Below are 21,810 nucleotides of genomic sequence, written 5' to 3'. Positions count from 1 at the left end.
ATTTAGGATGGGAACCGAGGCTTGGCTTAACTTTCATCACTGCACCATGGAGACTATATTCTGACAGGCTGTATCACAGTGCATGGTTTTGGCAATTCTGGCTGCACACGACTGGAAACTGCAGCAAAACACTGTAAAGCCAGCATCAAAAATTTACTGGCAAAGACCTACTACGGCTGCATGATATCTTCATTAGCCACTGCATAAGAAAAGCCCAAAGCATCATCAAGGACACCAGTCATCCTGCCCACACACTATTCTCACTCCTGCCATCTGGAAAATGCTACCAGAGCATTAAATCACCCACCACTCGTTTCAGAGATGGTTTCTTCCCACAGGTAGTCAGAAAAATGAATAATACACACACACACACACATATAAGTACAGACATTGAAACTGTACCTACAGTGTATATATTTCTATGTTTATTGTGTATTTCTTGAGATACCACTTAATTATACTATCTCCATTTTTTCATTTCTTATCCAAGGCTGAGAGTGCCAGTGTCTTAGAGGCTGAGAGTACAACTATTTTATTTATCTTTTAACAAAGATGAACTTGATACTGGTATATGCCTCTGCATTAAAGCAAACAAACACAGGTGTTACAGGTATAACTAAAAAAACTAGAGTTACCGCCTCGCAGTTGTATCCCTCCGCCAACCTGTCAAGTTGCAGGAAACATAGTCACAATCTCTCCTTCCTGAGTTACTGTGTTGAATAGTGGCCAGAGGTGTTTTTTTTGCAGGACATTACGATGTCACAGTGAAGTTGACCTTTGTCCATAATATCCGATTACAAATTTGTATTAAATTGTCATAATTAGTGTATGAATTCCTGGTTTATGTCAAGAAATGTGTTTTGTGTGAACAATTGTACCAAATTTGAATAGATTCCCTCCTGGCTTTCCTGAGATATCACGTTCACAAGAATGGGACGGATGGATGGACGGACACCCCAAAAAAACTAAACTATCAGAAAAGAAATGTCTGTTGTCTGTCGCTTGCGCAGACGCAGAGTTAGGGTATTTAAACTCTTGTATTTTTGGCTTTAAATGTATTTGTTTGACCTCTGGATAGGGTTATTAAAAGAATTAAACCATACGATTGTTTCAGCGTTTCTAAAACTATGTCTTATATTGGAGAAAAAAGGTAGAAAATCTCACTGAACTGTTGTCCAATGCTTGAAATTTTCACTCAGCCATCAACTCCAATTTGTGCCCTCAAACCATTAATGTATGTGCTTAAGATGTGTCAACAGTAATGGGACAAGGAGATGGCCATATTACTTAGTATCTTGTAAATGTGAGCACATCATGACTTTAGTTATCCTGCCCACACAACCATTCAGTCAATATTTTCCCACCACAGACAAAATCAGGTATGGTCCCCAAAAACTGCAAGGAATTCAAACTAACAGTCAGTGACAAGCAATAACTAAAATTTATTGTTGATTCAAATTAACAGTGCACATTATGTATAGGGTACATTTCCTAAAGAGGTGCAGGGTGTCATGTGGCAAAATGAATCACACCTTCAAAGCTCTAAGAGATGAATCAAGCTGTGTGTGGATTTTAATCTCATTAGTATTCTCTTTGAACATATTCTACTATCCGTAAATAGTGGGTGGAGGAGAGATCTTACAATGATCATATTTGCCAGTGAGAGAAGAAAAGTGTCAGGATGTGAGCAGGTCCCAAGACACACACTGTCATTTTCCATCTCCCTCACTGCAGCAGCAGCACTGACAGGGTGTTTATCCAGACCGAGTGCAGCGGCAAAGAGGCAGCAGGTCAGTGAGTGAGAGGCAGGAGCAGAAATTAGATTATAATGTGAATTTTAGAATAGTCGTATAATTCAAATTAACCCTCCGTCCTATGACTTAACATTTGGAAGATTTCAAGGATAATGCAGGCGATGGTCAGTGCTTTTAATATTGCCAGCACGTCCCATGGCAATGAAGTGATGCTGCTAGCACATAAAGCCTGATGCAGCTCATTCCTCTATACAACAGACCTCCATTGTTGTCCAAAACTATAAAAACAAAAACACATCAGTGAGCCACAGCTCTGCACTGCATGACATGTTCCCTCATTACGATTAACATAGGCATTGTAGTTTACTTTGAGAGAATCCCACAAACACTGTCCTGCTGTCATAAATACTCACTACGGCACCAAACGGGTTTTAATCCACAGCCCACGTTTACTACACTTGCTAGAAACTACAGCGCCAGAGCACTTTGGTGTGCAGATGGTTACAGTGTGTGCCACACAACCGCAACATCTACAACTCGATTCTCAACCCGGGAACCTTTGTTGAATGTTGGACCCCTTCTCTCTCTCTCTCTCTCTCTTCCATGTTTCCTGTCTGCCTCTACTGCTAGGCAAAAACTGCCAAATTGATCTATAAAAAAAAAAAAAAAAAAATGAAAGAAATGAAACTACTGTGCAACTGTTATATGAAATTACTAAACTTTTCAATAAAATGAAAGTATAATTTTAATCAATGAATACAAAGAAAATAAAGAAATAGAAAAAGAACAGACAAGCATTATAGTGACGATTTAAATACACAGAAACAAGTAAACGGGTCGATTGTGGATATGTGAGCATTTTTCACTGAAACCTTTTTTTCTGGGGTAAAAAAAATAAATTCTTAAAAGAAAAGGTTGTTAAAATTTAAAAGTATGTTTTAATCAAATGTGATTTCCTTTTATTTTGTAATATTGTAAAACTTGAATTTAGCAATTTATGACCATTTACACGAAGAGGATTATCCTGCTGTTGCTCAAAATGGCTTTTAATGATCGTAAACACATGAGATCATTTAAGACAAAATTGTTATCTACAGGTACGCAGCTTAGCTGGATTTGTCTTTTAATGTTTTTATTTACCACACTTGGCTATAATGAATGAAGCCATGGAGTGCAGGTTAAAACATGAATTATTATGCTGCAGGTTTTGAGGTTTGTCTCCAATTTAAACCCGCTTGCACAGTCTTGACATATTATTTACAGATTCCTTGCTGGATACCAACATGAATTAGTCGCACAAGCTCAATTTGTAAGTCATACTCAGTGGGTGTGGTGTGTTAAATATCTCTTCAAAAAAATAAACAAAAACAAAAAAAACAGGATGTTGGTTGTATCCCAAGATTGCCTTCGCTCCTTGACTGGACTTCTATAACAGTCAAATGTTATGATGTGGTACGCACATTTAGGAGCACAACAAATAAAATGTGAATATATCCTCAGTGTTAATCCTTTGGTCTAAGAGGAGAGAGCGCATGAATAATTCACAAGCAAAACTGCTGGTCAACCACCACATCAATGACTGGTAAATAATTCAGCCCGCAGACTGGATGAGGAGCTGCTTGCCCCTGATTTTGATTGAGAGACACAGGGACAGGACCTACTTATAGATTCTTGATGGGTTTTACCACATCAAGAGGAGAGGACAGGCAAGGAGGAGAGGAGCCAACAAATAATTCATAGGAAAGAGCTGCTGATGAGCAAGATGATGAAATCTAGAGTTTGTACTCTCAGATTGCATGATGAATTTGTCAATAGCTGCATTGCTGTTTTGTGTTTTCCTGCAGTCTCGACTGTGGAATAGTAATGATACATTTCCATTTGGTTCTGTGGAAACTGGGAGCAGTTTCTGCACTTCATTTACTCAAGGTCAGGGGCAAATAAATGGAAATAGTAAAGAACATTTCTGATATGTAGATGACAAACATGGAAATCAACATTTGCATGGACACACCATTCTTATCCTCATAAAAATGCCCCACAGTGGCGACTTTAAAAGGTAATAGAATTGCATTTTCATCCATATTTCAGTGAACACTTTCTTCTGTCTCTCCAGCCATTAAAAAAGGCAACTTGCCATTCATGCACACATGCACATGTACTTTAAGTTTCATCATATTAATAAGGTGCACCAATACCATAGTGATTTATAGAAGTAATACACTGTGTAGGGTACACCCATATGTGCACACAGTCACTCATGTGTACAATGGAATAAACGTGTGCACTGGTATATGTAATTGATGTTTTGGCTGGTCATAAAATGAGCTGCCATTAACCCCCCCCCCACCCCCCCACATACGTTCACACACACCCACAAACACACACAACTCTATAGTTCTTCCCTTTTTCATCTACCACAGATAAATTCAATAAATTTAAATTTCAAAGAAACACCATTTAACACTGCCTACAATTTAAATCAATGTGCTGAACATGACCCACATATCCTCCTTGAGTCCATTTTATACAGCCACATTGTCAGTGAATTACATGATTACCACTTCCTGGGACTCCCTGTTGTGTCAAAACATGCCGTGTGCCTCACAACATGTGTCATCAACACCTTTAAGACAGCTGAGGAATAAAACATTAGAGATGGAAATTGATGCTAAATGACAAAGTCGGGTCATACACACAAGTTGACACTCGTGCCGCATTTCACCAGCTAATGAGGTGCCAATCAGAACTATTTGCAAATCAAGTCCCAATGAGATGATAATGCAAACTAGACTCAAGGACTGTGAACACACAAGCTGTTCAATGAATCGTACCAGATGTATAATATAAAAGGTCTGCAATTACCAGACACAGCCTCACTGTAAGACTTTCACCTCGCTCTACAGTGACATCTAGTATGAAAACACAAGTCATTTCTCTGAAGTAACAGCACAGGTTATTTCAGACTCTACAGGAACCATTTTAGATGCCACGTTGATTAATTAGCTCTCTTAAATATGTTTCCTGCTTCAGAAAGCCTGGGCTCAACAGTATGAGTATGATATAATCTTGAACTCTTGAGCCGAAGTCACAACCTTTTATGCCCAAACTCCCTGTTTTGAGTCGATCTTCATCAGCGTCATGGAACAGATGCAGGTTCTGTTTTATCACGTATCAATCCACACAATCTCCGAGAGATACAACAACAGTCCTGCATTAAAACAGCACCGGAGGCAGCATTGGTGGAGGTGTGTTGTTTAAAGTGCCAGTCAGAGAATGAAATACGTTCCAGGAAGTCCAACTCAAGAAAACAGATTAATGATTAAAGGCTTATCAGATGCCAAAACACAGCACAGCGGTTTGTAATACTCAGCGACAGGATTTCACATCTCTGAAAAGTTATCACGGCAGCAACAAGGCCTACTTTATTTTTCATCGCAACCATCATGAGATAGACATTAGAAATACAGCATTCCTGTGACAAAGTAATCTACCAGGAATGTGTGCTTGCATGTACTTGATGGGCCAATGCAGCATTTTGTCAGCCGTCAGGTTGAAGCAAAAGTTGAGCCTTGTTTAACTTTTGTGATAGGACGATTCTGTGATGTTTTGTGTGGGAGCACGGTGTGTTGGTTCCCCCGACTCAGCTGAAAAAATGGTTCCATTCAAATGAATGAGAAGGCTGCTTTTTTTTTTTTTTCTTATCTTTCCAGATGCAGCCGCCGCAGCCTGCGGTCGCTGAGGTCANAGTCACAACCTTTTATGCCCAAACTCCCTGTTTTGAGTCGATCTTCATCAGCGTCATGGAACAGATGCAGGTTCTGTTTTATCACGTATCAATCCACACAATCTCCGAGAGATACAACAACAGTCCTGCATTAAAACAGCAACGGAGGCAGCATTGGTGGAGGTGTGTTGTTTAAAGTGCCAGTCAGAGAATGAAATACGTTCCAGGAAGTCCAACTCAAGAAAACAGATTAATGATTAAAGGCTTATCAGATGCCAAAACACAGCACAGCGGTTTGTAATACTCAGCGACAGGATTTCACATCTCTGAAAAGTTATCACGGCAGCAACAAGGCCTACTTTATTTTTCATCGCAACCATCATGAGATAGACATTAGAAATACAGCATTCCTGTGACAAAGTAATCTACCAGGAATGTGTGCTTGCATGTACTTGATGGGCCAATGCAGCATTTTGTCAGCCGTCAGGTTGAAGCAAAAGTTGAGCCTTGTTTAACTTTTGTGATAGGACGATTCTGTGATGTTTTGTGTGGGAGCACGGTGTGTTGGTTCCCCCGACTCAGCTGAAAAAATGGTTCCATTCAAATGAATGAGAGGGCTGCTTTTTTTTTTTTTTTTTCTACTTAGCTTTCCAGATGCACCCGGTGCATCCTGTGGTCGCTTAGGTCAGTCAAGGCTCGTCTCTGTTCTGGCTCCACAGTGGTGGAATGAGCTCCCCACTGAAGTCAGGAAAGCAGAGTCACTGCCGCAGGCTACAAACCCACCTACTAGTGCATACATTTACCTGCTAGTACTTACTCTTAAAACCTCTGTACGCACTTGTACTGTAGCACTGAACATTCTTCTAGTTTGTTTGTGTCAAAGGGATACCCTGCAAACTGATATCTAGCTCTTGTTTCTACGTGTTTTGAATGCATCTATCGTAGATAGATCGCCTTGGACAAAAGCGCCTGCCACATGAATGTAATGTAACATCAGTGACGAGCAGCCGACTTTGAAGGAGAGCAACCATCAAACACCGGTCAGAGTCCGTGTGGACTGAATGAGTATCGCTTACGTGCTGCTACCATCTTGCATTGTGCGTGAATTTGGGGTAAGACTATACCAACATCACACAAATTCTGACTTTGCTACTGAAAAAGGACTTTAGCATTTGTGCTAAATACCAATGTTTACAGATAGAAACCACAATCTTATTTGTAAAGCACGGAGACGTCTTACTTTATTAGGACACATGCGATAATACTGGAATACTGTCTGTTTCTAATTCACCGCAGTGACTGGGATAAAACATTCACTGTGATGAATGATTTTGCAGATCACTGCGTTGTGTAAATGATATGAGGCTTACAAGTACAACAACAAAGCACTTCGCTTTGAAATCAGTTTGACCTATTGATGGAGTGTAATTTGGCTTGAGTGTACTCAAGCTACTGCTACAATTAATTATTGGGTTATTTGCATCTTGAATTCCCATAAAACCCAAACAAAGTCCTGGAAAAGCTTACAGCAACACAAGATCTGAATGGTTAATGGTAATGACTACAAACAACACAGACAAGGTTCACTAATTACGCTACTACACAGGTACAGTATCTTTATATTTATTTCGTGTGCATGTGCTGGAGGCAGTGCTGGCACAGACCATGAGGATCTGGCAAACAGAACTTGAGCAGAAGGGCCAATGATGTTTTTTTCTTTAAAGCGTACATCCATTATGATTGTATAAGGTGCAGCTTTATTGATTCAAACATATAAATGACATGAAACATGAAAAGTATTAAAACTCATTTCTTTTTCAGATAGTGTCCTTACTGCATTCATTGTTTGTCCTTCACACATTCAATATGTGGGAAATAATATTAAGACTTAAAGCAATTTCATTATATGAAGATTCTTGTTGTTCATGATAATTACTCATATCTTCACACCTCACAAAGTGCAACAAAAAGATTATTTGTTTCAAAGCTAAAATCACATTATCATTCACATACATAACAACTGACTCCTGTGTTACATTTTACTCTGTTTAATTAGCAGAAATGCTGTCATTTCCCCAGAGATTTTATCTGGATACTATTTATATTCTGTGGGACTAATTAGCACTTTAGCTTGGTATTATTAAGGTGGGGAGTGTTTTTTTTTTTTTTTTTTATTTCTAAACGTGGTTGATATACGTGTAACACCTTTGCTGATAGGGACCATCATTTGTGTTCTCAAGCTCCAAGGAACATCATACAGGACAGAAATATCTTTTTTTGTGTGTGTTTTTTTAACAGCTAATTTGACAATTTATGATGCTAATGTTCTTATCATTCTCATGCTGAAATTTGTGCTTCATAACTTATTGTAAACCTCACTGTGGTGCTGGAGGAAAAGTCAGGGTACAAGATAAACCATTTGGGAACTGTGAGTCAATATTTAGTTTCTTGTTTTGTTTAGTTTTTAAGTGGATAGGTGAAAACTTTGACATTAGGATTCATGGTCAGAGGCGCTGGTGTCTGTATAAAATTTCATGGCAATCTTTACAAAAACTGTTGAGATGATTCTGTTTGGGCCAAAATGGCTAAACGACCAAACCAACAAATCAACCGACTGAATGACTGACACTGTTATGAGCTACAGCGCTAGAGTGGCTGAAAATACAGTGAATTTTTAACAAGCAATTATTTTAACAGCCTATTGTGTTGATCACTATCTCTGTATGTCTTTGCATATGGCAATCTGACAATGTCATTTTATAATAGCCATTAGTTTGTTTTCAGTCATACTTGCTGAAAGGTGGGATCACGACCAAGAGCAACCAACATAACAGGAACAAAAAGCACATGTTAATTAGCTTTGGTTGAAACTCTGTTGTCTTTTCATTTCATGCTGCCTTTGCTGAATAAATTCTTTAAATGCATTTAAATTTCAGGGATTTCACAGTCGGATGATTTTTAAGGGCAGTTGACAGCCAGGGAGTCACTGTTGGATGTTTGATTTAATTCTATTCATATCCAACATTCCTTTTTATTCATGTATTAATAAACTACCTCTATTTTATTTCCAGGTAAACTCAGAAGAAGTGTTCCTGGAAGAAACCACAGTCAGAACTTTTTTTAAACAGAAAGTGTGCAGCTGCTCTGTCAACGCATTTGAATTGTTCCAGTGACTTCTTCAAAAATTCAAGACATTACAAAGACTAACTGTGCAGGTGTTGAAAACAGAATATTATTCCAAAGCTGAAGCAAAAATACAGAATAAACTACAAGTTATGCATCTGAAAAACAAATCTCATACTGTGAGCTTTTTTTTTTTTTGAGTCTTTGCTACAAGTCAGACTGACCTCAGTAAGCTTCTCTACGCACCAGAGATTCACCTCTAAGCAAAGCAAATGTAGGGGAAATATTTAATAAATAAATAAATAAATGGAGGGGAAAAAAAGAAAAAAAAAGAAGACAAGAAAAACAAGAAAGAAATGAAGACGTCAAACCAGAAAGAAACAAAAACCAGTAATAGTTCTCAACTGATCATAACTGACAGTGAGGTTTAACAGCTCTTGTGTGTACAATTATTAGCGATAAACAAACCTTAAACGATGTCAGAAAGCATTAAGAATATTAAATTTACCTGTCATCTAATATAAGTCTGTCAGTCAAACTGGGAGGGACAGGAGCAGTTTTGTTTTTGTTTTTGAACATCAGTAATGTTTGTGTTGTACCTTTAAAGTGGTTAGAATCAGTATTTTCACATGAACAGTGGGTCAGTTGTGCACTGTGAAGGTGCTTGCTCTAGCTGAATTATCTCATGACTCTGAAGGTCTCTCAGCTCTGTGGAGCATTTTGGAGCCTTTCATCTCATTTTTTTTTTTTTTGTTTTCTGGCTACAACTTTAATGTTTGGTTCACTCGCCGCTTTTATCCAACTCCAGACGAAGCAGGCAGATGTATTAAGTGAAAAAAAAAAAAAAAAAAACACTGAAAATCCACTGTGCAATACCTGTCCAGCACCAAATGGCAGACAGACAAAGTTAATGACTAGCTGGTGAACACGGTGCAGATGAAAGAGCCAGATATTTCCCTAAGGAGTTGGTGGAGACCAAACACAGAGTTAATAAGAGATGAATGCTGGTGTTAAATTCATCAGGTGGAAACAAGCACAGCCTAACACAAGAGAATCCTGTTGTCGCTCTGTATCCACTGTGCTAACAAGTTTGCCATATCAACTTAAAAGGTGATGATATGTGAATGTTGTGTTTACAGCTTGTTTTCAACTGCCCACAAGTGGCCAAAAAATATGGATATATGGAACTACTTTCTGCAACGTACGTGTACAATTGTGCTGTCATTAGACACAGATGTTCATCTATATGTACTGAAGCAGATGTTAGTATTGAAGTCACATCTCAAAATCCATAACTGACGGTGACGTATATGATTCTACTAGGGATCAGTGAGTGAATCACTGACTATTGATCGGTTATAAACCAAAGACTGGGTATATAAGAACAAGAGGAACAGGTTGTAAGATAATGACACTCATTAAAATGTTTTTATTAGAATGAACTGTCAGCAGAAAAGACAATGAACAGACAGTGTGGACAAAGAGAGAAGAGTATGTGCGACAGATATTGGGTGGAAAAAAAACAGAGGGCTTGAAGTTACACTCAGCCCAGATTATGATTACATAATCTGGGCTGAGCCGATGATCTGTTTCTTAGGAGTTACAGTAAATCATGTGCAACAGAGAAACAATTTCAGTATCCAAGCTCATAAACCTGCGTTTCTCCTGTAGGTAAAAATCCACAGAACCACAAGGACGTTCAAAGAAGCACGTTTAAGATGCAAACGGTGAAAGCAGACACGGTGAATGTCAACAAGGTAGCTCAGGAGCTCTCAAATGGTTATGATATATAGATTTATGTGGTCTGACATCCCACAGATGGTGTGAATTAGTCAGGGAGGGGGTGTCAGCGCGAGGTCAAGAGAGATGACCTGGCCTTCAGCCTGCCACTTGGGGAACCCAAGCAACAGATGCGCGAAGCTGCTGTTGCTGCCGCTGCAGTGAAACAACAGAGGTGGCTACAGCAGCTGTTATTGAAGCTGCAGCAGAAAAGGCGCTCCCCTAAACTGCCCTAATCTCATCATCGTGAGAGATAAACAGCTCTGAAAGGAGCCACAGCAGCACAAATGTGCATCAAAGCAGACTGACTGATAGAACAGCTACATTGATTTTGACAAAGAGCAGAAAAAGGATTTTGTAAATATGAAGACACACAAACCAGATCAAATGGGTTTCTAAATGTGTAATGATTGATTTTGTTTTTCATTGCCTGGAGATGATTTTGCATTTGAGACTAGTTTTCTATTAGCCGGTACTTACTGGTAATAGAGGATATAAATGAATTATTTTGTCAAGGATTATTCAGAGGAAAAGTGTGAAGAGCTTCAGCTTTGTGAGCAGTCATTTCTTTACAAGGCAGCAGTCAGTGCTCCTTAAAGAACAAGCCAAAAGCTGACAGGAGCTACTTTATGTTGCATAGACTGACAAAGAGAATTAGCAGATTGCCTTAGGAGACGCTTCCCATGTGTCTGACAGAATGAGGGATGGAAATATGGAATTAAAACAAAGTGAGAGCTTCAATAAAAGAGGAAATTAGATAATGTACATACAGCAAATATGTACAGAGAATGAGAGAGTCTCACCTGATTGATGTGCTTCAGTTTGTCAATGATTTGATTAATCACAGGGTCTGCTTCCTTCACTTTGACTTCAGGGTTGGCGCTTTGAGCTTTGATCCCATTGCCGACCACACGGAGGGTGTAGCTGTGAACAAAGTGAAGAAGACAGAGGGTCGAGTCTGTGAGTATTTTCATGTATCCTCTTGTCATGTTTAAGTATCAAATGAGAAATACCAGTGGTGGAAAGTAACTACAGTAAGTAACCTACTGTATTTAAACACAAACTCTTGTACTTCATTTTACTACACTTTATTCTACTCCACCACATTTATTTGAGAAGTGTAGCTAATAGTTAATTTTCAGATTAAGATTGTTCATAATTCATAAAGCATATGATTGAATGATTGTAGTTTATAAAACACCATACATTGTTAACAAATAAAGTGGCTGATGATCTTTTAAAAGTAAACAGGGTCTGGTTGGATCTACTGGGTCTACAGGGTCATTTGTCTACTGGTTGTTAGTTGTTCTGCCAATCCGTTTTGATGCTCCAGGTTTTGCCATGGATTTAATTTTTCAGTTTGCAATCAGACTGAGAACGCAAACAAGTATACAGTATGGTCCGATGGCAAAACAGCGATAAGTCTTAATACAAAAAAAAAAACAAAAAAAAACAAGAATCATCTTGTTTTAAAATATTTTTAAAAACGTATTATTTTCTAAATCTTGTCACCAGAATTGTACTGTACTGCAAATGAAGGTTCTGCCACATGCGATACCTTCACGGCCCACCAGTGAGCCCCACCCCACAAGTTGGGAACCACTGATCTATATAAACTATCTAACTGTATATATCTCGAGCAGCTACAACAATAAACTACTCTTTACACACTGATCAGTCAGTATTAACAATCTAATAATGTCATATATACAAAAAGTACTTCAAGTACATTTTACTTGTAATGGAGTATTTCTAATTGTATTTTTTTTCTCAAGTAAAGGAACTGAGAACTTCAGTCGACACTCTCTGAATCTAAGTAAAACCCAAACTATTATCTCCTCTTCTCTTCTGGAGCAACAATAAAAGATCCTCAATATTCTGAACTCAGACGAAGGTGATGGAATAGTTCATTTGTAAGAATACAAATGAACCATCCTTTGGTTAAAGTGGGATTTGTGTCGTGGACATTAGATGATACACCTGAACGAGCATCTCTGCTGCAGCTCTAAGCCTGCATATTACATCTATGGTTTATCAAAACTATACATCAGTACACTGTACTCAGCTATTCATTTACGATGTATGCCGTAACGTTTCAATATGCAGCATTAATCCTTGTTTTAAAGCAGTCTGTTGTTGTTATAGCTTGGTAATAGGCTTCAGTTCACCTCAAGGACTCCTGACTATTTAGTTTCAGTCCAGTCTGTCAGCTGTAATGACTCTGACCGTGGCAGCTGGTGAGTGAGCACAATGCACTCACATCTCAATCACCAGCATATCATTTAATCAAACTAGTAGATCAAGGTAAAGTCACTCATGGCTGAAAGTTCTGCTGAGTGTGTGTTTTTGCAGCAGATCTGACAAGGAGGGGACCACTAAGGTGTCGTGCCCGATGTCCCTTTGAGCTTAAAATATCTGGATCACACAAAATAAAACATAAAAAATAAAAATAAAAAAACACACACAATCAGTGACAGGCTAAAATGACCGGTGGGTGATTCTGTAGCAGCTAACACAGATCAGGTGTGCTCCTCAAGCCACACAAGGTCAGAAAGAAAAAAACATGTATGAATAAATAAAGTGCAGGAAGCATAGGTGCCTAATTTATTTAAAAGAAAAGGTGGGTGGCAGAATTCAAATTCAGTCAGGATGTCTGTCGTTCAAACGCAATTTTGATGTTAATTTCCAGCAAATCTGAGCTCCTAAATGTGATTAGTTTTGGGAAGATACAGCCGCCATTCAGCATCCTTTTCTACTTTTTATCACTGGTCTGTTATCACCATTATTTTTCTTATTAGGCTCTTTCTTCTTCTTCTTTTGTGGCCTCTGTCCTCGTCGTCTGAGCTGCGGCTGCCGTCTGTATTCTGGCAGCTACGTCAAATGAAATATTAAAATGAACATTTTAAATCTGTCTGTGCAATAGCGGCGCTCTGGTAATTTAAAGCACAGATGCTAAATTTATAAAAATGCATTTGTTTGATTTATAAAAAATAACTAGTGGGGAAAAAAACAACACAATCTGTGAGATGATTAAATTCAAGTGAGATATTATTCAGGTTTCTTGTTGGCTTCATTTGGGTTCAGATTTGCTCCATCATGCGTGTGACTCGTGTCATTTAATTTCCTTTAAAATTAATTTTAATATCAGATGTTAAAAGAATCAATTTATTCCACGTGCTCTGATTAAAACTATGCCGGTGGGTTGACCCTTTGTTCAACCAAAATTGAGGAATTTGGGAAAAGGTTTGTTCACATGAAAGAGCCTGAATGGAAAAAGACTGGAAAACATCATCACCAGCTGCGCGATGGATTTTAGAGTAACCGGGTTATCACAGTGCATGTCAACAGCAACTTTTCAGATTTTCTTTGAAAAACTCAGCTTTCTTGTGCATGTCTGAACACTACCGATCGACCCAAACTGTAAGAGTGAAAGTAAAAGACCCTGTTTGCTCGATGCGGCAGGCGCCTGTGGCTGGAGACAGACGTGTTTGGGACTAAGCTGCACCTGAACCGTGTCTACCGGAGCTATGATCCAGCGGCCTCCAGCTCTGTTTAATCCCTGGACACACCTGCTGAGATTGAGATTGTATGTGTAATAACTGGAAGGAAGATAGTCCTTGTTGGGTCTGGCACTACTATAAATTGCTAAGGGTCCACTTGGTAAGAGAACATAAAGGTTAAAAATCAACAGTATAGAGAAATTACTGGGCCCACTTGCACTTGCAGGCTTTGATAATCTCCTAGCTTGCTTACAGTTATCATGAGATGCCATCCTACGTAAGAAATACAAAATCCACCTCTTCATGACCTTTACTGCAGTCTTTTCCCCTCCTTTCTGTAGACTGTGATTAATAGCAGATTGAAGAGATTACATCAGAGCCATCTGTGCCCAGTTCCACCCGATGAAAATGTGTGCAGCCACACATCTGTATAAAAAATCCTGCATGTTATTACCAAAAAGTGTTTTTACGTTTGGAAAACCGCTAGCAAGCATGAATTTAGATGTAGTTAAACGTGAAGCACATATAAAATATCATTAGTATCTATGCACACACACAGAAAAACACACATACATACATATAAATACAGGGGCAGCTCCTCTTGCATTCAGTAAGCAATGTATTTCATTATGCCACTGGGATCCATAACCTGAAACACATGCAATCTCTTGTACCGTGCTGCAGGGCTGGGAACGCAACACAAAGACTCTCGGGGGGTTGCCACAACAGAAAATAAGGGTGTGCTCCTTAAAAGGTGTCACAGATAAAAAAAAAACATTGATCATAGTCATTACATATTCTTGAGGATGAGTAAAAAGCATACAGTAGCATCAGGCACAACCTACAAGAGGATATCAAACAGCTGAGTGATTGCCTGTGTCTCTGTGGACCAGCAGCGGGATCCTACAATCTATATCCTTCTCCCCAAAGGGACGCTTGGTTTGCATCTCATCTCTGCTCACACTGCTGTTCAGCCCTAGATTAAAAATTTCAATCATTTCATTCTTGGCTCTTATCCCCACCTCATTCAGCTATATTTGTCTGTAAGTGCGAAACCTTCACGTCTGGAACAAAGAATTCTGAGGCCTTATTCCTTGACTTCAGGACAGTGTAGGACTGGCACGTCAGGGCAATTTACTCTGATCATGGCACAGGAGGAGCACGACTCTTCTCCCTGACATCCTCTATCTACTCTGCCACTGCGGTTGTGTATAAAACATAGATGCAAGCTACTGCGCGGAATATGATGCTTCGTATTTGTAATATTTTTTGTCTCAAGTGCATCGTCTTCGCTGTATCCCGTTGATGAGGACTGTGAGGACGAGGAGTGTTAGGCTTAAATTTGACTGTCGCACAGCACGCTCGCAACTTCAGAAAACACACCCAAACACACACGTTACATAAATAGCAATTACAGCTGTTTGAAATTGGCACCACGGTTACCATCGCTGATGTGTAGTGATCTCGAAGGGCATTTATGCGTTTGGCTGCTTCCTTTTTTTGCAGTGTTTTCATTATAGCTGGCATGTGTTGTTGATTTTTCTTTCAGAATTCAAATTAGTGACCAGTTTTAGCTATATTTCATATTGTATACATTTTTCAAAATTTGCTAAAATGCAGTGTTTCAGTCTGCTCGCTGTAGTTCCTGGAGGCAGTTGACTGATGGCTGCTGAACGCTCATGACATCGTTTAACTAGCATGTCACAGACTGCTCATACTGTTTCAGATCTACTACTACGCTTCTGCTGCCTTTGAGGTATCAATAATGAGTTGCGACTGAGCATGTCTGTTCATTATTTGCAGTCAAACCATCTGTCTTTCAATTGTGGGTTCACATGAATAATTACTGTGGTGCTATATAAGACGATTTTTTTGTTCTTAAATGCTAAACTGGCTATTTTAAAACTGCTAAAGAAGAATGAAAGCAACAAGACAGGATGAGCAAATTATGCTCACAGTTATTTATCAAGCTGATATGTTTGTTTATTTTCTTTCCTTTTTTTTTTTTTTTTAAACAAACATCTGGATCTGGATTTTACAAACAGTTGGATGTCTAAATGTAGAAATGTATTTTTCCTGAGAGCACCTTCATCAAAATGTTATGGCAAGAGGAGTTCAGTGGCTCGGGAGATAATGGAGGTCGACCATGCACAGTGTTCATGGCTGGCTGAGTGAGAAACAAAGCAGCCCTGCGGTTAGTAGACTAGAAGGCAATACCTGCCTTAGTTGTCACTGAGGAAACAAAAGTCCTTCTGGCTCATCGCTGGGTGCAGAGAGGATCTGGGAAGAGGCCGCCACTTCAAAGCAGCCTGTTCACTTAAGCTCAAAAGGACAGAAAATACTCCAGGCAAGACAATACAACATGTGCAGTTTAATGTGTAAACTCAACAAGAGGGCCATGCTTCAAACAAGCATCTGTTTGGTGCAATAACCCAGAGTTAATATGGTAATAAAGATAGCAATACACACAGTGACACAACACTGTAATTAAATAATACATCAAAATTTCCATACCTCCTGCAGTGAATAAGTGTATGTTTACATTCCACGATATGTACAGTAAGGCTGGAGTTTTCAGATATCTTTTGGAAAGACTTATTTCCTTGTGCACAAACTCTGAATCAGATAAATTAATTGACTGACAAAACTTTGGCAGACCGTTTGTAATAAGGTATTTTCATAAAGGATTATCATAATCAGGATTACAAGGTTTGCCGGTATGTGTATCTAGAACTGTGTACCTTTACTGAGAGCTGCGACAAAGAGGATAATACAACAGCAGTCAACAGTGCCTCTGGCAAAGATTTAGCTCCAAACATCACTACTGCCATGTTTGTTCCAATTACTAGGAAGCCCTGAGCCTTGAAGTTGTATTGACTTGTGCCAGTGAGACACTATGGAATTAGCCAGACAGAGCTGTTTGAACAAGGTGGCAGCTGTAATTAATATGGTCTGGTAGTTGGTCGGTGGGTAATGGGCATTTTGTGTCAGGAATCTGTACTTACGCTGTCATACTGAGATGTTTGGGGGGGGGAGACAGATTCATTATGGATTCATAAAAACAAGGTTTTGCAGAACTGCAAAACTCTGCAGGAAGGAAATAAAAGAATGTGTAAGTGCACTCTAACGGCTAACATCTATCATTTTATTTTAAATGTTTACATTTTATTTACTTTATGTTTGTGTCAAGTAGGTGAGGATTTGGCAGTTGGAAAAGTCTGAGTTACTTAAACTGATAGATTTCTGTATTTGTGCTTTTGGGTGAGATTCAGTTGGTAAAAAGTAATGTCACATATTAAGTATTACTTTTTCTTTTAGATCAGCAGAACAAGGAATGTTCATACTGACATATCAGTAAAATGTCGTGTTTCTGTGGTTACGTTTGGTTATCCTGAAGCACTGGATTACAGTTGGGAACGCTGCCTGCCAGTGAGTGTGATGCAGGCAGCAAATTATGCTTCTTCCAAAATGTATTTGACAAAGCAAATTAGTAAACGTTCAAGGATTCAAGAGAGTCAATATTTTATTGCCATATCAACCTGACAGTCGATTGGACTTTGTTTTGGTGCGCTCAACAACAGCAAACATATAAACACATAGTACACACAAGTGACCACAAAAAAAACAAAAAAAAAAACAGTGACAGTCATAATATAATAAACACAGTAAGTGCAAAAGTGCCAGATTAAAGTGCATGTGCTTGTTTATACAACTAGTGAAGCATTTAGGATGTGGATGGCTTCAGGGTAAGTGCTATTGTGAAAGCGAGATATATATTTTGTAGGAGACAGAGTTGGACTATTTGATATTAAATTTTCTTTTGCTTTGAGCTTTCCACTTGATTACACTTGTAATGCCTCTTACTTCAGGTTTATGTGCCCATTCCGCCTCTTTAACAATGACTCAACAGCTTAGGGGGAGCACTTTGTGCACTTGATGTTTGCTCATTCATGTTTTTTTTACAAACGCATTATTGTTTGGGGAAATTACGGCACACGCTCCGCACAATAGCACAGAGGCCCAAGACCCCAACACAAGAGGAGCACAGTGTGAGCGACGTAGAACTGACAGCATGCTAAAACTGCAGGGGTCAAGTCAATACATGAATTTATTAATTCAAAAGTTATCTCAGTTACAGCACTATCAGTGGCCTTAGGGTGGTGATATCAAAGTCAGTGACAAATTTCAATAATGCACCTGCACTTCAAATGATGCATGTATGGAAAAACAAAGCCGATGAATGAACATTGACTGCTGGATGGTTTATTGATGCGTCTTCTTTCTGACACGGTTCTTGCTATAACGCCCCGGTGCACCGTCCTCACTGTGATAGCCACATCAAAAACTGCTTGTCCACATCCAGAGCAAACTTTATATAAACAGCATTCTTCCAATGTTTTAAACAGATTCACATAAATGAGTGCCAGCATATGGCTTGGCACTTCTCTTCATACTGATGCCCAAAACAACACCTACCTCACATTCACAGAAATCCATTACTCGGGTTGTAAAGAGTGTGTTATATTGTACCAATAATTTCCCCTGCAAAGCTAAGTGGCTCTGTGTGAGCTACTGCATCAGGCACACTGTTAATGCCAAATAGATATCAGAGGTCCTCAAATAGCAATGGAACTTTTATAACATCTCCTAAATATTTGAGCTTTATGGAAGGTAATAAGGACAAATGGAAAAGTTGGCTATCTAGGAGGTACAATGGCCTCATAAAAGCAGATGGTCACTGAAAGAGGGAATTTTAAAAGATGTTAATGTCCCGCAAGGGCAGTAATGTTCAGGATTAAACAGATGTGGTAAGAGCAGGGCAGACAATAAAAGACTCATCAGGGCTTTTATGATATCAGTAATCAACACGCTTGCATCCAAAATAATGTTCTGTTGTATTTTTTTTTTTACAATGCATAAATACTGTATCTTTTCCATCTGTCTGGAAGTTTTATTTTACAGCACAACACAAATAGATTTGCCGCAGAACTTCATGTACCGATTTTCTGGTCTCAATCCAATGCAGATTATCAAAATCATCGCTCTGATGATTTTCCTCTCTGGCGCAAAACTTAAGAGGCTTAGTCATCTTTGCCATCTTCATCCGCTGACCGAGCCTGTCCAAATTTCAACACCTGCCTCTTGGAGATGCAGAGGAAAATCACTGAGAGGATGATTATGAATTTATGAAGAGTTCTGTAAACATGCATAAACAAATCAACAAGCCTAGGGCAACACCCTTATTCCCAGGCTATCAAATAGCCGAGGCAGCGAGGATGTCAGGTTTAAAGTAAACACTTGAGAAATGATTGGACTTCCTCTCCCAATACCACTGTTTGATAACAAGGCATCTATCCAGCCCAGCAATGGAGCCAAAAGGAGCACACACAGATTACAATAAGGCTTGAAGAAGCATGCTGCAGCACTTTTGTGGTGAGATATTTAAGCCGGATATTAACATGTAATTTGTCAGTGCTATGCTCAGCAATGCTGCAATTCTCACTGACTGTAAAATATCTGTCCTTTATTTATCAAAAGTATGAGAAGAAGAAAGCACACAATTTCCACAGCAATTTAAAATACATCAAGGTGAGCACTGATAGATCTGTACCCATTTTATCTAATGCTGGCAGAGTAAGTGTAAATTGGCTAGAAAACCATAACATGGCATGTTGTTATTATTGTTAACGGATATTTGTATCTGTGCATTCAGGGCAGTGGTAGGGGGACTTATTTAGCTCATTTACTGAAGTAAAACTAGTAAAAATATTGCATCACAAGTAAAAGTCATGCAATCAAAATTGTTGGTCGCAATAATCCTTCCTCTCTATATATACTTGCCATCAAGAGAACTCATCCTAACAGGAATACAGTGTTTCTAATACACTCTAGTCATGTTGTATGAAATACAGTGTAGTCATGTTAGCAAGGGAACAAAACCCAGAGCCCTTGTTCCGTGTAAAGACGCATTGAAAAGGTCAGCCAAATCTAATATGAGGCTTTAGCTCACCTAAAGCAGCTATAATCAATATTTGTATAACAATGTATCAAATGACAATGTGACAACAATATGACAATGGGAAAAGCATGATTATCACCCAAATATGCAGGTCCCCTCGGCTTTATGGATGTTCACGGTGAGTTTCAGCTTATCGTTTAGCCGTCCAGCCAGCAACTTCACTGTTGTGTTTCACCCTCACTCCTCTCATTACGTCATCTTTGGCCACAGCAGGAAACTGCCTTCAGCAAAAATGCTCTAAAAACCCACTTTACACTCTCTGCTCAGCACCAAAGGACATACACACACAGCAGCAGATGAACATAGTGGAGCATTTAGCAGCTAAAGAGACAGATGTCTCCCTCAAGAATTAGTGGAGACCAAAAACAGAGCTGCAAGGAGAGCGAACATTGGACGCACAGGTGGTCAGAAACACGACTCCAAATGAACGATGATGTGGAAACAAGCAACTGTTTGCTAACAAGTTAAGTATATGAGCTAAAAAGGTGATGTGTCAATGTTATGTTCACAACTTGTTTCTGCTGCCCCCAAGTGGCCAACAAATTCAGTCTTTGCAGTTTAAGGCCCTGAGATGTTTCAAAACAGAAATTGCCACCGACATAGGGTGGGATAGCAGAAATGCACATGTTTACACTTGTCTGTGTATGTGAAGGTGTTCACACATACGGTCCATGTTGACGTCTGCACAAAACCTCAAGAAAACAGATAAAGACAGAGAAATTATCTGTATAGAAATTAGCCTGCAATAGACCTTTTTCTCAGGAGACATTTTGACTTGTACAGTGAAACTTTCATTAAATTCAGACCCAGCGTCCTAATAAGCCATGCCAGTATTGTGTATTGCGGTTGCATGTATGTTTCTGTAGGTATTGGGAACCTGCAAAAAACATACATGCAACTAGCAGGATGTCTCCCTTAGCCACACACCAGCACTTCAGTAGCCTCATATTGGCTTCAGATAAACATCAAAATGCTTTTTTGCACATGATCAAATTCTGCCCTCATCTTGAAGGGATGTTTTCACAGTATGCGAGTACTGTATTATAATAATTCAGAAAAAATTCATATAAGGACAAATAGGTACTTAATGGGCAGCCTGAACAAAAGCAGATCACTGATATAAATTTAATTAAAAAATATTACAGCAATAATAATGAGATATATTACATTAAAAAAAATCATTAAAGATGACGCCACACACTGATTTAAAGTCCCATGCGGACGCGACTAAGGTCCAGTTTAAAGCTCTAAATTACACTGTGTCCAGGCTTTTGTCCTCACATCTCTACCAGCAGGAACAAGTGCCCACATCTGTTGTTCCTACATCCACAGACACTGAGATCCACCGCACAACACCTCAGAGAGAACAGTGTAGATCCACATCAGTAAACAACACATTGGCAAAAGAGACCAAATAACCAACAGTCTAATCACCCCTGTGAAACTGTTTGTGGATATTTGCTCTCACCCTCATTCTTCTTTTCGCTAAGCGTAACAGCGGCTGAATGGGCCAAAGGAAAAAAGAGCTGCTAATGGTAAAGCAGCTCATAAACTTCCTGCGGGGCCTTGAAAGCTCAAGGTGAATGACGGCTGCCAAACACCAGTCAGAGTGATTTGAGATGAATTAGAGGTTTGTTCAGATTAAATAGTCTGTGTGTCACCAAATTTAAAAGAATGACAGTCATCACTGGAAGGCAAATAAGTGCAGCGGCAGAGGAGCAGAAAGTGTGGGTGGAAATGTTGTTTTGTACAATACAACGAAAATATCAATACTGTAGCAGGTTCATATTGGTTGATTAATCGATTAATTTATTTATTTAGAAAAGGGACAATGTACATCAGTCAAGATTTAAATAAATGTAAATTCACCCAAGTAAGTCAAAAGTCCAAAAGTCCCTTTGCCTGATGTTG

General features: G+C 39.1%; 1 protein-coding gene across 2 annotated transcripts in view; it reads right to left on the bottom strand.

Annotated features, from left to right (window-relative positions):
• gpc5 (glypican 5) overlaps window positions 1-21,810 on the bottom strand; it is a 123,228-nt gene that overhangs the window by 51,791 nt on the left and 49,627 nt on the right. Inside the window, exons 7-8 of one of the 2 annotated variants that reach the window (XM_022767918.1) lie at window positions 11,184-11,304; window positions 2,226-2,404 (exon numbers count right to left, since the gene is read on the bottom strand). In XM_022767918.1, the coding sequence (XP_022623639.1) occupies window positions 2,381-2,404; window positions 11,184-11,304 (145 nt within the window). In that variant the 3' untranslated portion in view covers window positions 2,226-2,380. Of the gene's footprint in view, window positions 1-2,225; window positions 2,405-11,183; window positions 11,305-21,810 lie in introns of those variants that run through there. The other variant, XM_022767916.1, reaches the window with a different exon arrangement.

Source organism: Seriola dumerili, unplaced genomic scaffold, assembly GCF_002260705.1.
Source record: "Seriola dumerili isolate Sdu_G_001 unplaced genomic scaffold, Sdu_1.0 BDQW01001299.1, whole genome shotgun sequence".
In the NCBI taxonomy this organism is placed as follows: domain Eukaryota; kingdom Metazoa; phylum Chordata; class Actinopteri; order Carangiformes; family Carangidae; genus Seriola; species Seriola dumerili.
The sequence above is the reverse complement of the archived record's forward strand: the minus strand, read 5'-3'. Positions and strand labels throughout refer to the sequence as shown.